The sequence below is a fragment of the Henckelia pumila genome, chromosome 4, assembly GCF_033568475.1.
Source record: "Henckelia pumila isolate YLH828 chromosome 4, ASM3356847v2, whole genome shotgun sequence".
Classification (NCBI taxonomy): domain Eukaryota; kingdom Viridiplantae; phylum Streptophyta; class Magnoliopsida; order Lamiales; family Gesneriaceae; genus Henckelia; species Henckelia pumila.
This window is the reverse complement of record NC_133123.1, coordinates 184,364,342-184,383,861: the sequence shown is the minus strand read 5'-3', so window position 1 is coordinate 184,383,861 and position 19,520 is coordinate 184,364,342. Positions and strand designations below refer to the sequence as shown.

The 19,520-nt window shown below is 38.1% G+C and overlaps 2 protein-coding genes across 3 annotated transcripts; one reads left to right on the top strand and one right to left on the bottom strand.

The window, feature by feature from the left end:
• The first annotated feature begins 10,399 nt into the window (after positions 1-10,399).
• LOC140865975 (kinetochore protein NDC80 homolog) lies at positions 10,400-14,905 on the top strand. 2 transcript variants are annotated; one of them, XM_073270828.1, is made up of 5 exons: positions 10,400-11,562; positions 12,989-13,235; positions 14,007-14,153; positions 14,316-14,516; positions 14,651-14,905. In XM_073270828.1, the coding sequence occupies exons 1-5, from the start codon at positions 10,454-10,456 to the stop codon at positions 14,681-14,683; spliced, it is 1,737 nt and encodes a 578-aa protein (XP_073126929.1). In that variant the 5' UTR covers positions 10,400-10,453; the 3' UTR covers positions 14,684-14,905. The 2 variants fall into 2 exon arrangements, with proteins under 2 accessions (XP_073126929.1, XP_073126930.1); XM_073270829.1 differs by having other exon boundaries at positions 14,316-14,569.
• Positions 14,906-15,313: 408 nt separating this feature from the next.
• Positions 15,314-16,408, bottom strand: LOC140864512 (large ribosomal subunit protein uL3-like). Its single transcript, XM_073268742.1, has 2 exons — positions 16,125-16,408; positions 15,314-15,711 (listed from the first exon to the last, which is right to left on the bottom strand). The coding sequence occupies exons 1-2, from the start codon at positions 16,385-16,387 to the stop codon at positions 15,471-15,473; spliced, it is 504 nt and encodes a 167-aa protein (XP_073124843.1). The 5' UTR covers positions 16,388-16,408; the 3' UTR covers positions 15,314-15,470.
• Between the last annotated feature and the right edge of the window lie 3,112 nt (positions 16,409-19,520).

Sequence of the window (19,520 nt, the reverse complement as noted above, 5' to 3'; positions counted from 1 at the left end):
TCAGACACAATCAACTGCTATAATTCTTGATATACATGCCGAAAATCATAACAAGTTCATTCAATAATCAATCTTCAAGCCGGTTTCGACTAAACGAATTAGAAACGTTCAAGAACGTGAACATACAATCAAATTATGATCTCTATCAAATTTCAATCTTCAAAACATGCCAAAAGAAATAAATACTTACACTAGATCGAAGCCTTTGTTGCAAGGATTCCAGAACAATTTTCGAAATCGAAATCGGATGATCGAATCAAAAGTTACGGCGATTTGAAAATAAAAAAAAACAAAAAAAATATGAAGATCTCGGCTTCTGCTCTCAAAATTCTGAATGAAATATGTGTTTCACAAGTATACATGCTGATGAAGCAAATAAGATTTGGATAAATTCAGCTTATTTGCACTTTAGCCCCTGAATTCTTCAGTATTTGCAATTCAGTTCTCAGCCCTTATTTTAATTCAATTTCAATCCTAAATAATTTAAGAATATTAGAATTTAAATCGAAACTCTAAATATTCCCAAATTAAATATACTCGTATTAAAATTAAATAAGTCCGGATTAAATTAAATAATCTCGAGCCTTACACTTCGAGACAGCAGGCACGAGTCTTTGCTCTGACTGAGGATCAGGCTCAGGCAGCACCTGACGATGTTATAGCAGGTAACTGTTCTATTTTCTGTTATTTTGCTCATGTATTGATAGATACGGGTGTGTCTCACTCTTTTATATCTGAGAAATTTATTTTGATGCATGCCTTGCCTTGTGAGCTTTTCCCTGTTGTAGTAGCTGTTACTTCACCTTTGGGTGGAGGAATTGTTTCTGTCAGATTAGTCAGGAGCTGTGAACTTTGATTTGAGGAAAATTTGTTAGAATTTGACTGTATTGTACTTGGGCTGTCAGATTTTGACTGTATTGATGCTTTAACCAAGTACAGGGCAACCGTATATTGTTTTCAGAAGGTTGTCAGATTCAGACCTGAAATGGCAGATGAATGGAAATTCTGCGGTAAGGGTTCTCGATCTAGAATTCCTTTGACTTATGTGTTATCGATGACTCGTTTGTTACAGAGAGGTGTAGAGGTATTCTTGGTGTATGCAGTTGACGTACTGAAATCTAGCCTAGAATTGGTTGATATACCAGTGGTTAGAGAATTTGCTGACGTCTTTCCAGATGAGATTTCTGGATTGCCGCCTATTTGAGAGATCGAATTCAGCATTGATTTATTGTCAGGTACTCAACCTATTTCCAAAGCTCCTTATCGTATGGCACCGGTTGAATTGAGAGAATTGAAAGAACAGCTTGAGGATTTGATCTCCAAGGGATACATCAGACCTAGTGTAACGCCTTGGGGTGCTTTTGTCCTCTTTGTTCGGAAGAAGGATGGTTTTATGCGGCTATATATTGATTATCGTCAACTGAATCAAGCGACGGTAAAGAACAGGTATCCTTTACCTAGAATAGATGACCTTTTTGATCAACTGCAGGGTTCTTCTGTCTATTCAAAGATTGATCTAAGGTCGGGATATCATCAACTGAGAGTGCGAGAGGAAGATATTCCTAAGACTGCTTTCAGAACGAGGTATGGTCATTTTGAGTTTATAGTCATGCCGTTCGGTTTGACTAACGCTCCAGCGATTTTTATGGGTTTGATGAACCATATCTTTCAGCGTTATTTTGATGAGTTTGTTATTATCTTCATCGATGATATTCTTATCTATTTGAAGAACCGTACTGACCATGCAGAGCATTTGAGGATCATCTTGCAGATTTTGTGGGTTGAGCAGTTATTTGCCAAGCTGTCTAAGTGTGAGTTCTGGTTGGACAGCGTTGTCTTTCTCGGTCATATTATTTCAGGAGATGGGATTTCTGTCGATCCCAGCAAGATCGAAGCGGTTATAAATTGTCCTAGACCGACATCAGTGCCTGAGATCCAAAGCTTTATGGGTTTAGCTAGTTATTATCGCCGATTCATCGAAGAATTCTCTTCTATTGTCAAGCAGATTACCCAGCTGACTCATAAGAATGCGCCTTTTATCTGGACTGAAGATTGTGAGGCTAGTTTAGTTGATCTGAAGAAGAGACTGACCAGTGCTCCGATTCTATCTATTCCATCTGGTACTGGAGGTTTTACCGTGTATTGCGATGCTTCTAATCGAGGTTTGGGATGTGTTCTTATGCAGAATAAGCACGTGATAGCGTATGCATTGAGGCAGCTAAAGCCTCACAAGACTCATTATCTGGTTCATGATCTTGAACTCGCTGCGATCGTATTTGCTTTGAAGATCTGGCATCACTATCTTTATGGTGAGTCTTTCGAGATCTTTTCTGATCATAAGAGTCTTAAGTATTTGTTTTCACAGGCAGAACTGGATATGAGATAGAGAAGATGGTTAGATTTTTTGAAGGATTTCGACTATGAAATCAAATACTACCCGGGAAAGTCAAATGCAGCTGCAGATGCCTTGAGCCGAAAGCTTTGTTCTTTATCTCTTTCTACTATCGGTGTTTCTCAGTTGATCGATGATTGTTGCACTTCTGGTTTGGATTTTGAAGCAGATAGGAGGACTATCAGAGTGTTTGCTATTCAAGCAGAGCCAGAGTTAATTGTGATGATCAAAGAAGCACAGAAGTCTGATCCGAGCATTCAGAATTCAGTAGAGAAAGTCAGATCTGGGCATCAGTATGAATTCCAGGTTAGAGATGATGTTTTGTTTGTGAATAATTGTATTGTTGTGCCTGATATTGCAGAGTTGAGACAGCATATCCTTCAAGAGGCACATTGCAGTCGGTTCAGTATTCATCCTGGAGGTCGAAAGATGTAAAACGAGCTGAAGAATCAATTTTGGTGGAAGAGAAGAAAGAGCGATGTTGCAAGATTTGTATTCCGATGTTTGAACTTTCAGCAGGTGAAAGCAGAGAGGAAGCGACCGGGTGGTCTGTTGCACAGTCTATCTGTTCCTGAATGGAAGTTGGATCACATTTCGATGAATTTTGTCACAAAGCTACCGTGATTTGTTCGAGGATGCGATGCTATTTGGGTAGTGATCGATAGATTGACGAAGTTTGCTTGCTTTATTCCGTACAGGATGACGTATCGTCACGATCAGATGACTGAGTTGTATGTTAGCAACATTGTGAGATTGCATGGTGTGCCGAAGTCGATCATTTCAGACCGAGACCCTAGATTCACTTTGCACTTTTGGCACAGTCTTCAAGAAGCACTTGGTACTCGATTGCATCTGAGTACAACATATCATCCTCAGACCGACAGACAGTCAGAGCGGACTATCCAGACGTTAGAGGATATGCTTTGAGCAGTAGTGCTAGATTTTGGCTTTAGTTGGCAGGATTCTTTGACTCTTGTCGAGTTTTCTTACAACAACAGTTATCAAGCGAGTATCGGTATGGCGCCTTTTGAGGCTTTGTATGGTAATAAGTGCCGATCTCCTTTGTTTTGGGACGATGTGTCCGAGTCACCTGATTTGGGACCGGATATGCTTCGAGATATGGCAGAGCAAGTAAAGATCATTCAGTCGAGAATGAAGTTAGCTCAGGATAGACAGGCGAAGTATGCAAATATTAGACGCAGAACTCTGAGTTTCGATCAGGGAGACCGAGTATTCATGAATATTTCTCCTTTCAGAGGCACCATTAGATTTGGGAAGAGAGGGAAATTATCTTCGAGATTCATCGGACCGTATGAGATTCTCAAGAAGTTAGGCGATCTTGCCTACAGACTTGCACTTCCTCCATCTTTATCTGGTATTCACGATGTTTTTCACGTCTTTATGTTGCGGAAGTATCATCCAGATCCTTTTCATATTCTTCAGTCTGACGAAGCCGAGCTTGACGAGACTCTGAGCTACTTTAAGAGACCGATTAGATCCTTGACCGAAAGGAGAAGCAACTCAGAACCAAGTCGATTCCTTTGGTGAAAGTTCAGTGGAGCCTTCACAGAGTTGAGGAAGCAACTTGGGAGACAGAATCTGATATTAGACAGCGATTTGCAGAGTTATTCGGATGACGTGAGTTCTTCTTTCTGTCTTAAGTTCTTAATTCTATCTTATTTGATTGATTCATATTGATTTTGAGAACGAAATCTCTTCTTAGAGGGGGAGAATTGTAACGCCCCAAATTTATCTTAATTGAGTTTATTTGAGATAATCGGAGATTAAAGAATTCAAGATCCGACTTGATTTTGATCAGGGTCTATTTTGCAATTTTTGGAAATTTCAGGGACTAAAACGTAAATATGGAGTTTGTTATAATATCTTAGCTTGGTTGACTAGTCTTCATTCTCCATCATCTCTTCCATATCTCGATTCCTCCATTGAAGCTTGGGAAACATTTCTTCAAGCTTTCTTTTCCGATTTCTGCTTGATCCGTCCGTTAGAATTTATTTTCGAAGGCAAATTCGCGATCCCGGAAGCGAGAGCTTCGTTCTATAGTAAGTTTTTCTCCGATCACTTATACTTATATTTTCGGATGATGTTAGAATCGATTGAGTTTTGGTTATGTCGTTCTTGAGATAGTCCTTATCGATTATTCTCAGTCGGTTTTGAAATAGAGCATCGTTCGGAATTGTTATGATTTTTGGAAGCATATTTCGAAAAAGTGGATTTTGAGATGTGTTGAATTTGAATTTTTTTGGATGTTTTAGCATTGGTTTGAGTTGTTTGCAATGTTGTACTACTGTCTGTGTTTCCGGTTTGATCAGTATATAACTGTTATGCCGCCGGTTTGATATTTGGGATTTTGAACCGTTTGAATTGTTGAACTTTGTCTATTGGGTTTGTTCGTCGATTGTTGATCTTCTTTTGCCTCCGTACAGATTCGTTTGAAGTATGTTGGGCCCAGAGTTAGCAGAAGACAATCGTCGAAGAGTTGTACGAAGAGTAGTAAAGAGTTTACCTTGAGCGTTATTGTTTAAGTTGTATAGATTTTGATATAACCTCTTTTTTAGCTTATCCAGAGTTGGAGATTTTCGAATTGAAATGTACAAACAGAAATTGTTTTAGCGGGATAGCACACTCAAGACAGTTGGTTCTTGAGTTTCTCTTAAATCACATACTTGCATCAATACTTGTTCTAGAATGGGGAACTTGTATTTTGTGTTTGAACTCTTGTTATTAATTGATTTATGGTTTAATGCTTGTGCTTTCTTGATGCATTCATCTTGAGCCTAGATCTTTGATTTCAGCGGGCAGAACGTCCCTTTTTGTTTAGACGTTTTAGGGGCTATACTGCGAGTGGCCTGGGTTTTAGAAGTTCACCTAGTGTCAGCATACTCCTTATAGTCGCACCAAAGTCTAGGAGATTGAGATACGTGGCACCACCTCGATCGGGAGAGTCGGTGAGTTATTACGTGATCTCATCCTCGGGATCCCAAAAGCAGAGCAGTAATTCCTTGATTATCAGAGTTGATATCCCTGTTTTAAAGACATGCATTTCATTCGTATTAACATTGAATATGTTGTCTTTATATCATGCTATTGATATATTACTTGTTATTGCATTTTATGTTGCTTTTATTGGGAATATCATTCTCACCGGAGTTATCCGGCTGTTGCTTTGTTTTGTATGTGTAATTGGCAACAGGTGGGGCAGGATCGAGTCAGAAAAGACTTGGTTTGCATCGAGATCGAGGAATAGAAGTGAGACTCAATTTAGAAGTTGAATCAGCATGTCAATCTAGTTTATGTTTTAAAACATGTTGAGAACTCGAACTTGTTGATTATGTTGTATCGTTTATGCGAGTATTTAAGTTTGTATCTTGTTGTTGCATGTATTATATTCGTCGTTATGTATTGAATGAATATTGGAGTTGAGTTGGTAAGCTTAATTTCTGGAATTTTTGTTTAGAGCTGCCATCGCTTGATCAGTAGAGTTTGACCGATCGAGCGAGGGAGCTATAATCATTTCTCTGTTTTTGTAAGAGCTTGCTCGCTCGATCTGTGACGCCAAAAATCCAATCTACTAAATTGCATGAATTAATTTAATAAATATTGAGATTATTATTTTTTTAAGTTTAATTGATTTAAATTCTTTATGTGAATTATGCGTTAATAAATATTTTTAATATTTATTCAAATGATTTTATTTTAATAACTATTTAATTAATATTTTTAATTGTTTAGGTTTATCTGTCCAAATGATTTTATTGTGCAATTTAAATTGCTTTAAATATTTTAAAGGTTTAAGCTTGCATATTTAAATAATTTTAATTGTTTAGTTTATTCATTTAAATGATTTTAACTGTTTAGCTTATTTATTTAAATACTTTTGATTGCCCAACTTATTTATTTTAAATAAATTAAGTTTACCGGTTAGTTATTTTAAATTATTTTAAATGTCTAGCTTATTTATTTTAAATGCTTTTAACTGTCCAAGTCGTTTTAAATGTTTTTATTCCGTTTGTGTATCTATTTAAATTACTTTTAAACGTTCGTCTAGTTTGTTTAAATTATTTAATCGTTCTGTTTATTATTTAAAAATATTATTTATCGTTGCGACATTAAAATATTTTAAGTGTTGATTTTAATTCCTAAGTTAGTGCTTAAATTCCTTTAGATGTTATTTGTTTAATTATTAAGTTAATTATTCTTGAGATTCTTGAGTTCGGTGACTTCTGGTTCCGACATACGGCGATGATGGATTTCGGCGATAAATTTCTAGATTTTATTTCAAGAATTTTAAGTTGGGATAATTGAGGAAAATAGATGAAAGTTTGATTTTTAGAATTTTTCGGGTGTCAAAATCACTTTTATTGCATTCTTGAGCTTATTCTTTAACTTTTTTCAAAAGTTAGAATTTTCATAAACCCGGATTAGTAAAACCCAATATAATTTTTTTTTTAATTTGGAGTTTTTAAACTTAAAAATTTTATTAGTGTAAGTTAGTAGACAAAAGTTGTAGTACTTTAAAGCTGTATTTTTTTTAACTCACTCACACACCTATCAATAGGTACATATACCTATACACACACACATATACACTTAAACTTAAAATACAACTCAATTGTAACCCTAGCCCCAAAAGAAATCTCTCTCTCACGCCTCACTCTCTCCCTCACGTTTCTCACTCCCTCACCTAGCCGCTTCATCGCTCCTTCCTCCTCCAAGCTTCTCCGACCACCGCCGCCGTCCAGTAGCCGCCATAGCTGGCCAGAGCTCAGGTTTAGGAGGTGTTGTAGCTGTGTAGCCGTGTCCTAGCAGCCATTTTTCTCTTTCCATCGGTTTGTAGTGGTTTCTTTTGGTTGAGGCAAGTATGAGCTTCCATTGGGCTCCAAGCAAGCTATTTAATTTTCTTGCTATAGTTCTTGTTTAAATTTCGAGATGGTTATGATTTTGGCATTGTGGTGTTCGATTTTACTGATTTCCAGCGCATGTTATGTTCAAAAAAATCGAGTTATGCTCATGGTTTGAAGTCCAAGGAGTCATATGGTGAATTTAGGTATGAGGCATGAATAGTTTGATTCATATCGATTTTTTTTTCAGAAAATTTCAGAAGTGTCGTGGCCTAAATTCGAAATGTGCATTGTGTTTTGATTGAGTTTTGATTGGTGTCTTGAGTAATTCATTGAAAAACCATGGGTCTCTTTGATTGTCCAAGCATTTGGTGCATGTTGGTGTGTGTTTTGCTAATTTCAAAGAAATGAGTTGTGGTGTGGTTGGAGGGCTGCCTAGTGATTGTATAAGTCCTAAGAGATGGTGTTGAATCTTGCTAGGGGCTGGAAATGGGTTAGAGTTAAGGTAAAAGAAGTATAGAGTTGGAATTGGAAGTAGAAGTAAAGTAGAGTGTTGGATGCGTTGTGAAGGGGTGTCTGAATTCAGGGCAGGGGAGACATCAAATCAGGTCTGGTCGTATCATGGGCTGATCCTAGGTCAAGGTTATGATTTTGTGATCGCGTCGGTATAAATTGGGCTCGTTTAGGTTAAGATTTAGATAGGTTAAGGGTCATTTAAGTTGAAGGGTCGGAGCAGAAATTTTAAGAGCAAAGTGTGAGCTGTTAAGTGATTGAATAAACTGAACGTGTTGAGCAATAATGGATGGGTGAGACCTGGTCCTAAGTAAAATTTAGGATGTGGTGGTCGCGTCGGTTCATTTTGGGAGCAAATCGAGTTAATATTGGTCAAGTTAGGAGTTTCTTAAGTTGAGGTGTCTAGTGCAGAATTTTTGACAAGTTTAAGGGGCTGTCCGGAAATGGTTTTTGTTTGGATTGCTTGGGTTGTCAAATGAAGTCACAACTTGGTCCTATGGTTAGTTTGTAGTATTTGGAGAGTGTCGGTTCAAGCGGGGTCGAATTCGGTTAATGTAAGGTCGAGATAAGGGCTTTTCGGTTCGATTGCTTGGGTTATGCCTTGTTTGTGAGAATTAGAGCTAAGGTTGGGTATCTCCACCTAGGGCCAGCCACTCTCTCACCTAACACCCACAATTTTTTGTTGAGTTTCATTTTCTAAAGTTGCATACTTGTGTGCTTGAGTCTCATCTTTGAGCCGAGCGAATGTTTATAAAGGGAGTCGTTTTTATTCATGCATGCTAAGTATTTTGAGTCGAGTCAAAGAAGGAAAAAGAAAATATTTTTTGAACGAAGTGAGTTGATTGTGACAAGACAGGGTATTGATGGTTTGAGGGATGCCTCACTCACTTGCCAAATAGATGGGTAGAACGAGATCGGGATACATCCCGGGATCCCTACCAAAATAGACGGGTAGTGTGATATTGGAAGAAATCTCGGGATCCCTACCAAATGACAGATAAAGGGGTAAGTCGCGTAGGAAGAAATCTCGGCGTCTTGCCGGCATAGTGTACTGCAGCCATTGATCGATCAAAACTAGAGGGTCACAATTCAAGGATCTAAGTTCTCAGAAAAGAAAGTAAAGTTCATGGAAATTTTATGAAATTCTCATGTTCAGTTTCATGATAAGTTAAGAAAGATTAAAAGTCTCATTGCGTGAGTTGGCATGAGTTCATTATTTACAGGTTGTCTCATTCTCTTGTATCATGCATATTTTCAGTTTAAGTTATTATGTACAATACTTTGAGTATTACTGCAGGTATTTTTAAACCCTTGTTATTACACTGTTTATACTTGCTGAGTCATTAGACTCACTATGCTTGTATGATTGCCAGGTGAGGAGGAGTATTTGGGGACCGAGGGGCAGGATTCTTGAGGTTGAGGTCGCCGGCGGTGCGAGGTCCTATGACCGTTGCTACTTTTAAAGTTTCGCATAAGACTATGTTTGTAATAAAGAATTTTAGTTTGAGTACTTTCAGAATTAGCCAGGATGTGTTTTCCCCGAGCTTAAATATTAGTCTTGAAATTTGTTATCGCTTTTATTGCAACCGTGTGAGGTTGCCTTTCCTTTCGTAGTTCATGATTATCGTAGTGTGGATTTTTATCAGACGTTTATTTCTTTATGTTAGAATTGTTGTGTGTGATAGGGTGGCTTTGTTTACTTTCAAACAAGTAATGGCAAAATTTTTATGAATCCGTATTTTCTTTATTATTTAATTTAAATTTAGAGGTTAGGGTCGTTTCACGATCGGTTGAACTTTACCGATCGAACGAAGCTGGTGTTCATCCGGGCAGCAGGTTTTGAAACTTTATTCGCTCGATCGGTTGAGTTCTACCGATCGAGCGAGGCACTGTTCCTTTAAAAAAAAATTTTTATCGCTTTTAATCTTGGATCTTGTATGCTTAGTTTTGTTTAACCCGAGATTAGATGATTAGAACTAAGGTCTCACAGAATGCGTCACTCGATTGTTGTTGGGAGTGACCCATGATAAATTGATTTATTCTTTCTGCCTTCCCCGACCAGAGAAGACTACCTCCCTGGCTTTCGTCCGAGCTCTCCTAGGTCTTGGTTCCCAGGGCTCTTCTTCCCGATCTCGTTCCTTTAATCCCGGGCTCCCAGGGCTCTCGTTCATGGGTGTCCAACCTCCCGGGTAATCCCACTCTGTTTTCGGGGTTATACTATTCATGCCTTAATTTCAAGTAGAGTGGACCACCTATATGTCGATAAATTTACATCATTAGATGCATTATTAAGACAGTATTTGTATACAGAGTGAAATTTTCCAAGAAGACCCGGACATTTCTAGGGGTATAACCAATAAAAAAAAAAGTGTATTCCAAAAATATATATAAGGAAAACAAAACTTTGTTTTTTTTTTTTTTAAAAAAACAAAATTTTGATAAGATAGAGGATTATAAAATCTAAAATTATAATTTTTCATGATTAAAGATGGAATTGCAGAATGCCAACAACTACGCGAACCCATTTTTATCTGGTTCAAGGCCCAAAGCAATCTGGGGTCCATTTTTATTATTTTTGGGCTATGAATTTTAAAGATAAATTAATTGCTCCTTTGATGTTGGAAGGCGGGAAAAAGAAAATCTGAAACAAAATTCAACCCTACGAAGGAGAGGAGACCAATCTCCCACGATGAGGGCCGCCGGTCGCCGCCGCGCAGTCGAACACCCACCACCAACGCCCGTCAACTCTGCTGACCCATGGCAATTCCTCTCCACACCGGTCCCTGGTCGCGACTCCGACGCCAGCTTCACCAGCAGTCGCCCCTCCACCGCCTCGATTGCCCGCTCCTCCACCGCCGTTCCCAACATTTCTGATCGATCCTACCAAGCCTCCGCGCTCCGCACTATTAACGCCTACCTCGCTTCTCAATCTCTTCCTTTCTCACTAAAACCCCCTCTACCATCCGCTAAAGACATCAACGAAACGTTGAAGTACCTCCTCCATCGTCTTGGTTTTAAAGCGCAGAAGCTTGATGAAGAACTCAATCAAGTCTTGAAATTCTTGAAATGCCCTTTGAAGCTAAACAAGTCGGCGCTACGTGCCCCTGGCACTCCCCATTCGTGGCCGAATTTGCTGGCAGTAATTCACTGGCTTGTGCAGATAATCAAGTACAACGGTTATGTGGAAAGTTCTTCGACGAGTTTGGCGGAAAACATGATGTTTAAGTACACTGCAAATAGTTACGTGAGTTACATTAGAGGGGATGACGAGGCTGTAGATGCTTTGGATGAAGAGTTTATGGTAGAGCTGAATGAAGGGAGGGATAAAATGGAGGAGAATGTGAAAGTTCTAGAGGATAATGTGAAGGAATTGCAGGAAAAATTAGAGAGCTTGAAAGCGGGACCTAGTCAAAAGGAGGTCTTGGATCAGGAGAAGGCTGCATTGGAGAAGGATGTGATGAAGTTCCATATGATCATTGAGCAGCTGGATGGGCATTTGGTGGAGGTGCAGAAGAAATTGGAGGAGAAGGATCAGGAGTTGGAAGTGAAGTTGGAGGAGAGGAAAAGGATTTCTGACGAAAATGAGGAGTTGAAGAGAGAGATTGAGGAACAGGGCATTAATCTTAGAGATGCTGAGAGGATGAAGCGGGAGTTGCAGGCCCTGGATAGGGATATTGAGGAGACAGAGGCTGCTAGGAATGGCTGGGAGGAGAAGATTTGGGAGCTTGATTCTGAGATTGGACGCAATTTTAAGGAGCTCGAGGGTTTGGCCATGGAGTGCAATCAAGCTGTCCGGAGGTTTTTTCTCCTCTGCTCATATTTTCTTCAAATATAATTCTCAATTATTCTTCAGTTTCAGCTTTTAGCTCTTTGTTTTTTAAAGTTTTATTGTTCAATCATATGTCCTTGTTAGATGAGGAATTTTTTTGTCTATTGCATGCGGTATTGATGCGCTTTAATGTTTTTGGCATAACTTAGACTTTCATTCGCTTATCACACTGTCATCCTGCATGCTCTGCTCTCTGTTATAAATCAAAGTACCAACACCCCATTGTAATAAAAATGTAAGACGTGTATTCCTGGATCTTATGGGCACATGTGAGGGTTAATATGTATCTTCACTGAATGAATTACACCCAGTAGTAGTTCTCGTGTCCATGTAACATAGGTTTGGATGGGGATTATTTGGCCAGGCAAGCTGGTGTGTAGGAATTATTCCAGAACTACGAATATTATTTTGCTTTCCTTAGTTTTGTTCAAAAAGAGAACTTGTGATCCTTGTAAATTTTAAAATTTTTCAGTTTCAAGAAATTTTGTGAGTGTGTGCATGTTGTCCTTATTTCTTCCTAAGCAATGTATGTATCTAGCATACAACATCCAAGAGTTCATGCGAATTGGTAACCCTGCCCCTCCCACCAAAATCCAAGACAGCCTATGATTTTTTTCTTAAAATCTTCTTCAGGCTTCCTGATGACACTTGATAAAGATGTCCTTTCCTAGTTCCTACACAAATCTTTTGTGGTGTTTGTCTCCATTTTCTGATATTTCTATGGATGCAGATGAGAATCTGTTTTATTGAGTTTTTTGGTTAAGCTGTGAAATGATCCAAGGCATGGTAGGTGTGACCAGTCAGATTTTAAATTTTGCAGTAGGGTGTTTCTTGGGGATGCTTTGAGCCTTGAAATGTTTTTTGCAATATATTGTTATAAGAAAGATTGCTCTAAAAGTTTGCACTAAATTTGAGAATATACCCGAATTGGTTTTGGCTCTATATCAATAAAATTCGAATGTAGGAATGTATGTAAAGATATCCAAAAATCTACTATCTATTAATAAAATTTGTATTTGTATTTGTATTTGTATAATGAATTATGTCATGGAAAAAATAATAACTTTTCTTATTTTGTTATTTATTTTTAATTACTTTATTTGTGTAAAATAATAATGATATGAAATTCGGAACCCAAAGATATATACCTATTATTATAACATTAAAAATATCGAGTCTTCTCATTAGATTTCAAAATTCCACGGAATTTTAACTATGTTATCCTAGAAATTCAAATTGCCACTTTTATATTTGATAACTGCAATCATTGCTCTTGTTGACAACTTAGAATACTGTGACTTTTGCATGAGGTCAACCACAAACACTTTATTCTCTGGTGTTTAACCACTTTATTTTTAAAGAGTGCCTGCACTATTTACATGAAACTATTTCTAGGTTAAAGCTTGGAAATGGATTTCAATATCAGTTGAATGCCAAGGGGTCCACTCCATCAGAGGTCTTGGGATTAGATTACAAAGTGACACTCAAGCCTTCACTTACCTCCTTTTCCGAGGACGTAAAAAGTGGCTCAATGGAGAAATGGGAGGAGTTTATTTCTCTTCAGCAACTATCACGTGACAATGTTGCTAAGATCGAGGAGATGCGTAAACAGATCACAGCCCTTGAATTACAAATTAATGAAGTAAGTATTGGCAGCTGATGCTTAGCTCTTGGTATTTGGAAAGACCTATTTTATTCCTGCCTCTAGGCTGGATGCGTCATGATATGTCCCATTCTACTGTTCAACCTGAATTTCCTCTTCAAGTTTTCTTCAATTTTCACCATGTTGATGATGAAAATAGAACTCATAACTTGGAAGTTACAAGGTTACGTATTTATGCAGCTGATGCTTATCATGGATTAATAATTCAATGCAGCTTTGTTTACTTAGAGGTGTATATTTGTTATGTTTTATGTTCTTGGAATATAGAAGGTAGTTTTGCTTTGATTTTTCTTGCTTTACTTAGTAGCTTCCCAAAGCTCGCAAATCACATGGAAACGTTGCTGCTGCTACTTATCTGCTGAGAGATAGTTTCACTACACTTATGTGTATGCACACAACATTTGTAAGAATAGGGAATGAATAAAGAACTGGATTATGAAGTCCGTTTATGTTTAGAATAGTGTGATAAACAAAGTTCAGACAAACCTCAGAATCCTTCATCGAATTTTACAACCGGGAGGAGTCAAGCTTGGGCTTCTTTTTTCCCAAAATTTTGTAGGTGCTGACATTCAAACTGATTGATGCCATTCTCTTTCTTACTTTATAGTTTTTTTTTTAATTTTAATTTTTATTTGTCTTTGACTTTCTTGTTAACATTTCATCGCTGATTCCTCACAAGAGTATCTGTGTAAACCTGAGTTTAGTATAAATGGTACTTGAGAATGTCATTGAATGCCTTGACTAATGTAGGTTGAAGGCCAGATGAACTTAATGCGGAAGGAAACACATGAATATGTGTCCAGATGTGCAACGGAAGCTAGAAAAATGGCAGAGGAAATTGAGATAGAGTCTAAGAAAAAGTCTATGGTAGAAAAAGAAGCAGCTGAATATTTGCAGGTATGCCAATTTCCATTTATCCGCAATCCAACACCAATCACTACCCAATTGAAAAATAGCTTCACATCTACAATATCTCTGGAGAGAAATGTGTATTTCTTGGTTCCTCATGGTCAAGTTTTACCAGAGTTTGATATTTCATGCGTTCAACTTTTGGTGTAGACATCCAAGATAAAGTTACAGGAAACAATCACGCAAAGTGAGCAAGAGGTAAAAATGTGTGCCCAAGAACTCTTTGACTTGATCAATTCGGTTGCAGCATATAAAGAGTACATGGGTTCAAGAATTTCTCGGATGAGGAATGATTTGCTTGAAACAGCTGGTGCTGTAGCAGACATATACAAAGAATATCGTCCTTCAAAGGTGCAAGTTGTTTCGGATCCAGGCAATTGATCATAAAATTTTTGAGCATGAAGGTGTATTATTTTTGTGTATGTCAAGTTAATTTAGACAAAGTAAAACGTCTTATGTTTCAAGTAATTTTGTTGTACGTACAGGACTATGTATTTCTCAAAGACGATGTGTGTTAGCTCATGTAGTGGAGTGTGCTTGTGAATAATGCTGAGAACAGGAAGTATCCGCATGGCCATATGTTTGCATCTCCCAAGTTATTTCCCAGATGAGATCCATCTTTACATAGAAAATTTGGTATATTTGGTAGATACCTCATCGCAAATTTCAATTTCCAAAGATGTCGTCTTATTTTTCAATTTCGTACGGATATGACTAAAATTGTGTGTTTTTGGCAAAAACGAGATCCTACCTTTAAATTATTGCTCAAATCATGGATCTAATGATCTATATTTTAACATATAAGCATAATTAATGTTGAAAAGCTGACGTGACAAATTATAGAATCATTAGATTGACAATTAAAGTAATATTCTCAAGGTAAGTTGAATTCTATCCTAATAGTGTTTATAAATTTCTCTTTTAAAAGGGAAATAAATAAGTTTTATTTAAAGATTTTTTTGTATGATATGATGATATCACACGTATAATGTTGATCATTTCAACCTACCTTTACAGGTACTACCCTCATAATAGATCTAAGAGTGAGTATTTATCAATACATGCGGGGTCCACTAAAAAATAATGGACTACACATTTATTAATAAATATCAAAACAGTGCTTATATAGGTAGGATCTAACTTACGAGACAAATCTTGCAAAAATTCAGTTAGTGAGTATCTCTCGCACCATAAATTATGGGAAGGACAAGTCCAAGACCAGCAACATAAAAGTTCGAAATACAGGAAATAAATTTAACCTTAATACAAGGACCCGAGCAACCCCAATCTCTTCTACAAGGAAAGCTAATAGGCTTTGACTCGACCATAGAACTTCTGCTTCTCCTGAGTAAACTTGGATGAGGTGTCGATGAACTTGAGTTTAATCTCTTCGAGGGCTACACGAGAGGTCTGGTTGAGAAGGGATTGGCGAAGAGTGACGACCCTTTTCTTGGGACCAACACAACAACCCTTAATCATGAGGTAATCGTCCTTGACAACACCATAGTGAGGAAAACCACCCATGGGCGTGATGTCTTTCTCCGTCCTGTCACAATTTCATTTGACAAACTTTAGCTCAGAAGAAACAGAAACTTGCCCACGCAAGGAATCTATCAATAAAATGAATAAAATTATCATTGACATCAGCCGAGACACGTGACAACAGTGGGATGATGCTAGCTCTACAATCGTAGTTCCGAAATATTAGTTGTTATAACAGTTTAAGCCTGAGTAATAGTAACATGTTTCAATTATTCTGTGTGAAGTGAAGTAACATTCAGCAAACACATTCATTATCATTACCAAGTCAGTTCTTAGAAAATGTGCCAACTCCATTGATAACACGGACGAGAAAAGAAATAATAACAGATTGAAAGTAAATGCAAGTGACAGAAAATGTAATGGAACATGTATCTTTACAATCAATGATAATAAAAGCAGTGGGGATGATATTTCAACCTGTCAAACTCAGTACTGGCTGCATATTCTTCTTTCCCTGCCTTGCCAAGCTTGTAAACCTTCTTGTTCATCTCAGTGGGGTGATGGTAACCGTTCTGACCAGCCCTGGCAACTGTGAAGGAAACTCTGGGAGGGTGCCATGCACCAATACACGCCACCTTGCGAAGAGCCCTATGAGTTTTGTGGGGAAGACGGGTAACACCCCATCGTGTGACGACACCTTCATAACCTTTCCCCTTGGCAACACCAATAATGTCTATCATTTCGTCATTCTGGAAAACAGCATCCACCTCAAACTTAATGTGAGACCTTGGTTCTAAACAACTAATCTCGGATTAAACAATTAATAAAACATACAATAATCCAAGGTCCAAACAATAATAAAAAAAATTCTTTTTTTTAAAAAGACCTCGCACTCGCGCGAGATAGACATCTCGCGCGCGCACATGCCACGCTTCCAGAGCCTCAGCAGAAGACTCGCGCCCGCGCGAGATAGGATCACGCGCGCGCGCGGACCATCGCACCAGAACCCTGGAAAAGCACCCCGCGCTCGCGCGAGGTACCATCTCGCGCGCGCGCGGGTAGCCTGGGCAGAAATGCTCAGCCTAAAAAAAAGATCTTCCCGCACTCGCTACGACATGCATTTCAATCCCAATTCAAATCCATTAATACAACATACAACAACACGAGTTCGAATACAATGTAAGTTCTATTACAAATTCGACTTTCAAAACACCAAGTCTCACTTCTAATCGACTCAACCCTTAGCCATGCTGCCTCTGACTCGGTCCTACCCCACCTGCTGCCAAGCACATATACAAAGACAAGACAACAGCCGGATAATCCGGTGAGAATAACATTTCCAGTAAAAGAGACAAACATGCATATCAATTAATATATCAAAACATGATATATATATATACAAGACAAAAAAATCCAAAAGCATTGTCTAAACTCAACTCAAATGCATAAAAAGCAATGAATGTCTTTAAAAATCTGGGATTATCAAGTCTGGATAATCACAAGGTAAAGGTTCTCTGCTCTTTTCCTCTGTTGGGATCCCGAGGATGAAATATCACATAAATCACACCGACTCTCCCCTCGAGGCGGATAGTGCATATTTCAATCCTCTAGACTCTGAAGCAACTATATAGAGTTAAGTCGGTCATTATAGTAAATCGCCTGCCAATGCCCACTACTATAATTCTCAGAATATCTAACTCAAAATGAAATAAAATCCATTGGCTCAATATGAATGCAATGCAAATCATAACTCATTCAAGTAAATCAATTAACATGCAAGTATGTGATTTTTTCGGAACACTCGAATCAAGTCGGATTCGAGTCACTCGTTCCATTCCAGTCTAAGTCTTCTTATACCTCTTTCAACCGTCGATGCTCCAACCGGCTACAATCTCTAAACGATACAACTCCTGCAACCTCGCAACTCAACGACCTTCAAAAGAATCTGCAAAAAAAGTAATAAAGGCCCGAGATCACTATCGACATTCAAACACAACTGAAAACGGCTCAAATCAATTCAAACCAAACTATAGCCCAAAACTTAAACCGGTGGCATAACGACTAGATTCTGATCAAACCAAAAACGCAGACAGCATAATATCAATCCAATAACTCAAATCAACCATCAAACAACCATAACAATCTGATTCCAACAAATCACAAAACTCATTTCCGAAAATAGGCTTCTGAAAATCATAACAATTCGGAACGACGCTCTATTCCAAAACCGACAGAGAATAAACGACCAGAACTCTGCCAAGAACAACATACTCGAAACTCAACTGATTCTAACAACATCCAAAAAATAGAATGTATCTGATCGGAGAAAAACTTACTATAGAACGAAGCTCTCGCTGCCGTGATCGCTAATCTGCCTTCAGAAATAAATTCTAACAGACGGATCGAGCTCGGACTGAATTCTGAAAGCTTGAGAAAGCTATGGGGCGTTTCAATGGAGGAGAGGCGATGGAAGGGATGAAGATGGAGTGTTCCATAAGTCAAAATCCATTATAAATATCTAACAAAACCAATATTTGCATTTTAGTTCCTGAAAAATTCGAAATTTTCAAAAAGAACCCTGATCAAAATCAAGTCGGCTCTTGAAATCTGTAATCTCCGATTATGTCAAATAAAGTCAATTAAGATAAATTTGGGGCGTTACAATTCTCCCCCTCTAAGAAAAGATTTCGTCCTCAAATCAAACATGGTTTCAACACGAACTCTGTCTCTCAATTTACTCCTTCAAGTCTGTCAATCAAAAGTCGACTCATCTGATCTAGCTGTCCGTCGTTCTGAGGATATTGAACTGAAATAAGTTGAAATCAGACAACAAAATTCTCTTCGAAGTCCTTGCCGAAAGAATGAGTGCATCAATGATCTCTGTCTAAACTGACAGACTTCGGCAAAACATGACATCTGGCAACCTCTGACAAAATATCAGTCCTCTGATCCTGACTAAAAGTCATTCTGTACGGAATATGGTAGCAGATTTCATCAATCAGAAATCATAAACAGATAGTAGATAAAATAAGATCAAATCCTACGGCTCAAGACATCACCTGTTGCATTCAATTCTTCAGATAAATATTCGCAGTCAGAAATCTCATACAATCTAATCCTCTTCTCTGCCTCCAAATCAGTTCCGTCTGCGAAAACAAATACTCCAACTCTTAAGATTATAAAAGATCACAAAAATCTCCTCATAAGACAATAGATAACAGATCTTCTAATCAATAAGATCGCTGCGAGCTCAAAGTCCAGATTAAGACATTGAGTCTCGAGCGTCTTCAGCTGTCTCGATGTCTAGACTAGAGCGTGATTCCTCTGAATAAGAGTATATCCAAATTCTCGATAAGAAGAAATAATGAGCACTGAAAGATCATCCGAACCAAATTCAAGAATACTGGAGTGCTGATCAATAGAATTCCATCACCAGATCATAAAATCGAGGAAGGCAACTTGATCCAAATAGAATCCAGACATCGAAGAATAGCATACAACTGCTCGGCACCAAAATATGCTATACGATTCTCAAAAGCTCTGAATGATCAGTACAATTATTATTCCAAAAAGATAAGAAAATCCTCGATAAGAATTTCTAGTCCCAGCTTATTCTTTTGAAAGATCCGGTTAATAGAAATTTAACAACACTATAGGAGTGTTCGTCAATTCGAACGACTCAACCAAAGTTTAGAGGCACGATAAACGTTAACATATTCTTCAATAAGAAGGCAAGAGACTCACCAGCATCTAACAGTCAATAAGAGTAGGAAAACCAAAATCGAATGTTTACCTGACATGTCATTATCGGGTGCAGCATGAGCCTGCGGATCCTCAGTCAGAGCAAAAACTCGTGCCTGCTGTCTGGGAGGC

Excerpts from the sequence above, each read along its gene's own strand:
- LOC140864512 (XM_073268742.1), bottom strand. The coding sequence starts at position 16,387 with ATGATAGACATTATTGGTGTTGCCAAGGGGAAAGGTTATGAAGGTGTC. Across the intron at positions 15,712-16,124 it reads GCCAGTACTGAGTTTGACAG|GACGGAGAAAGACATCACGC; the intron begins GTTGAAATATCA and ends AAATTGTGACAG.
- LOC140865975 (XM_073270828.1), top strand. The coding sequence starts at position 10,454 with ATGAGGGCCGCCGGTCGCCGCCGCGCAGTCGAACACCCACCACCAACG. Across the intron at positions 13,236-14,006 it reads TTGAATTACAAATTAATGAA|GTTGAAGGCCAGATGAACTT; the intron begins GTAAGTATTGGC and ends TGACTAATGTAG. Across the intron at positions 14,154-14,315 it reads AAGCAGCTGAATATTTGCAG|ACATCCAAGATAAAGTTACA; the intron begins GTATGCCAATTT and ends CTTTTGGTGTAG.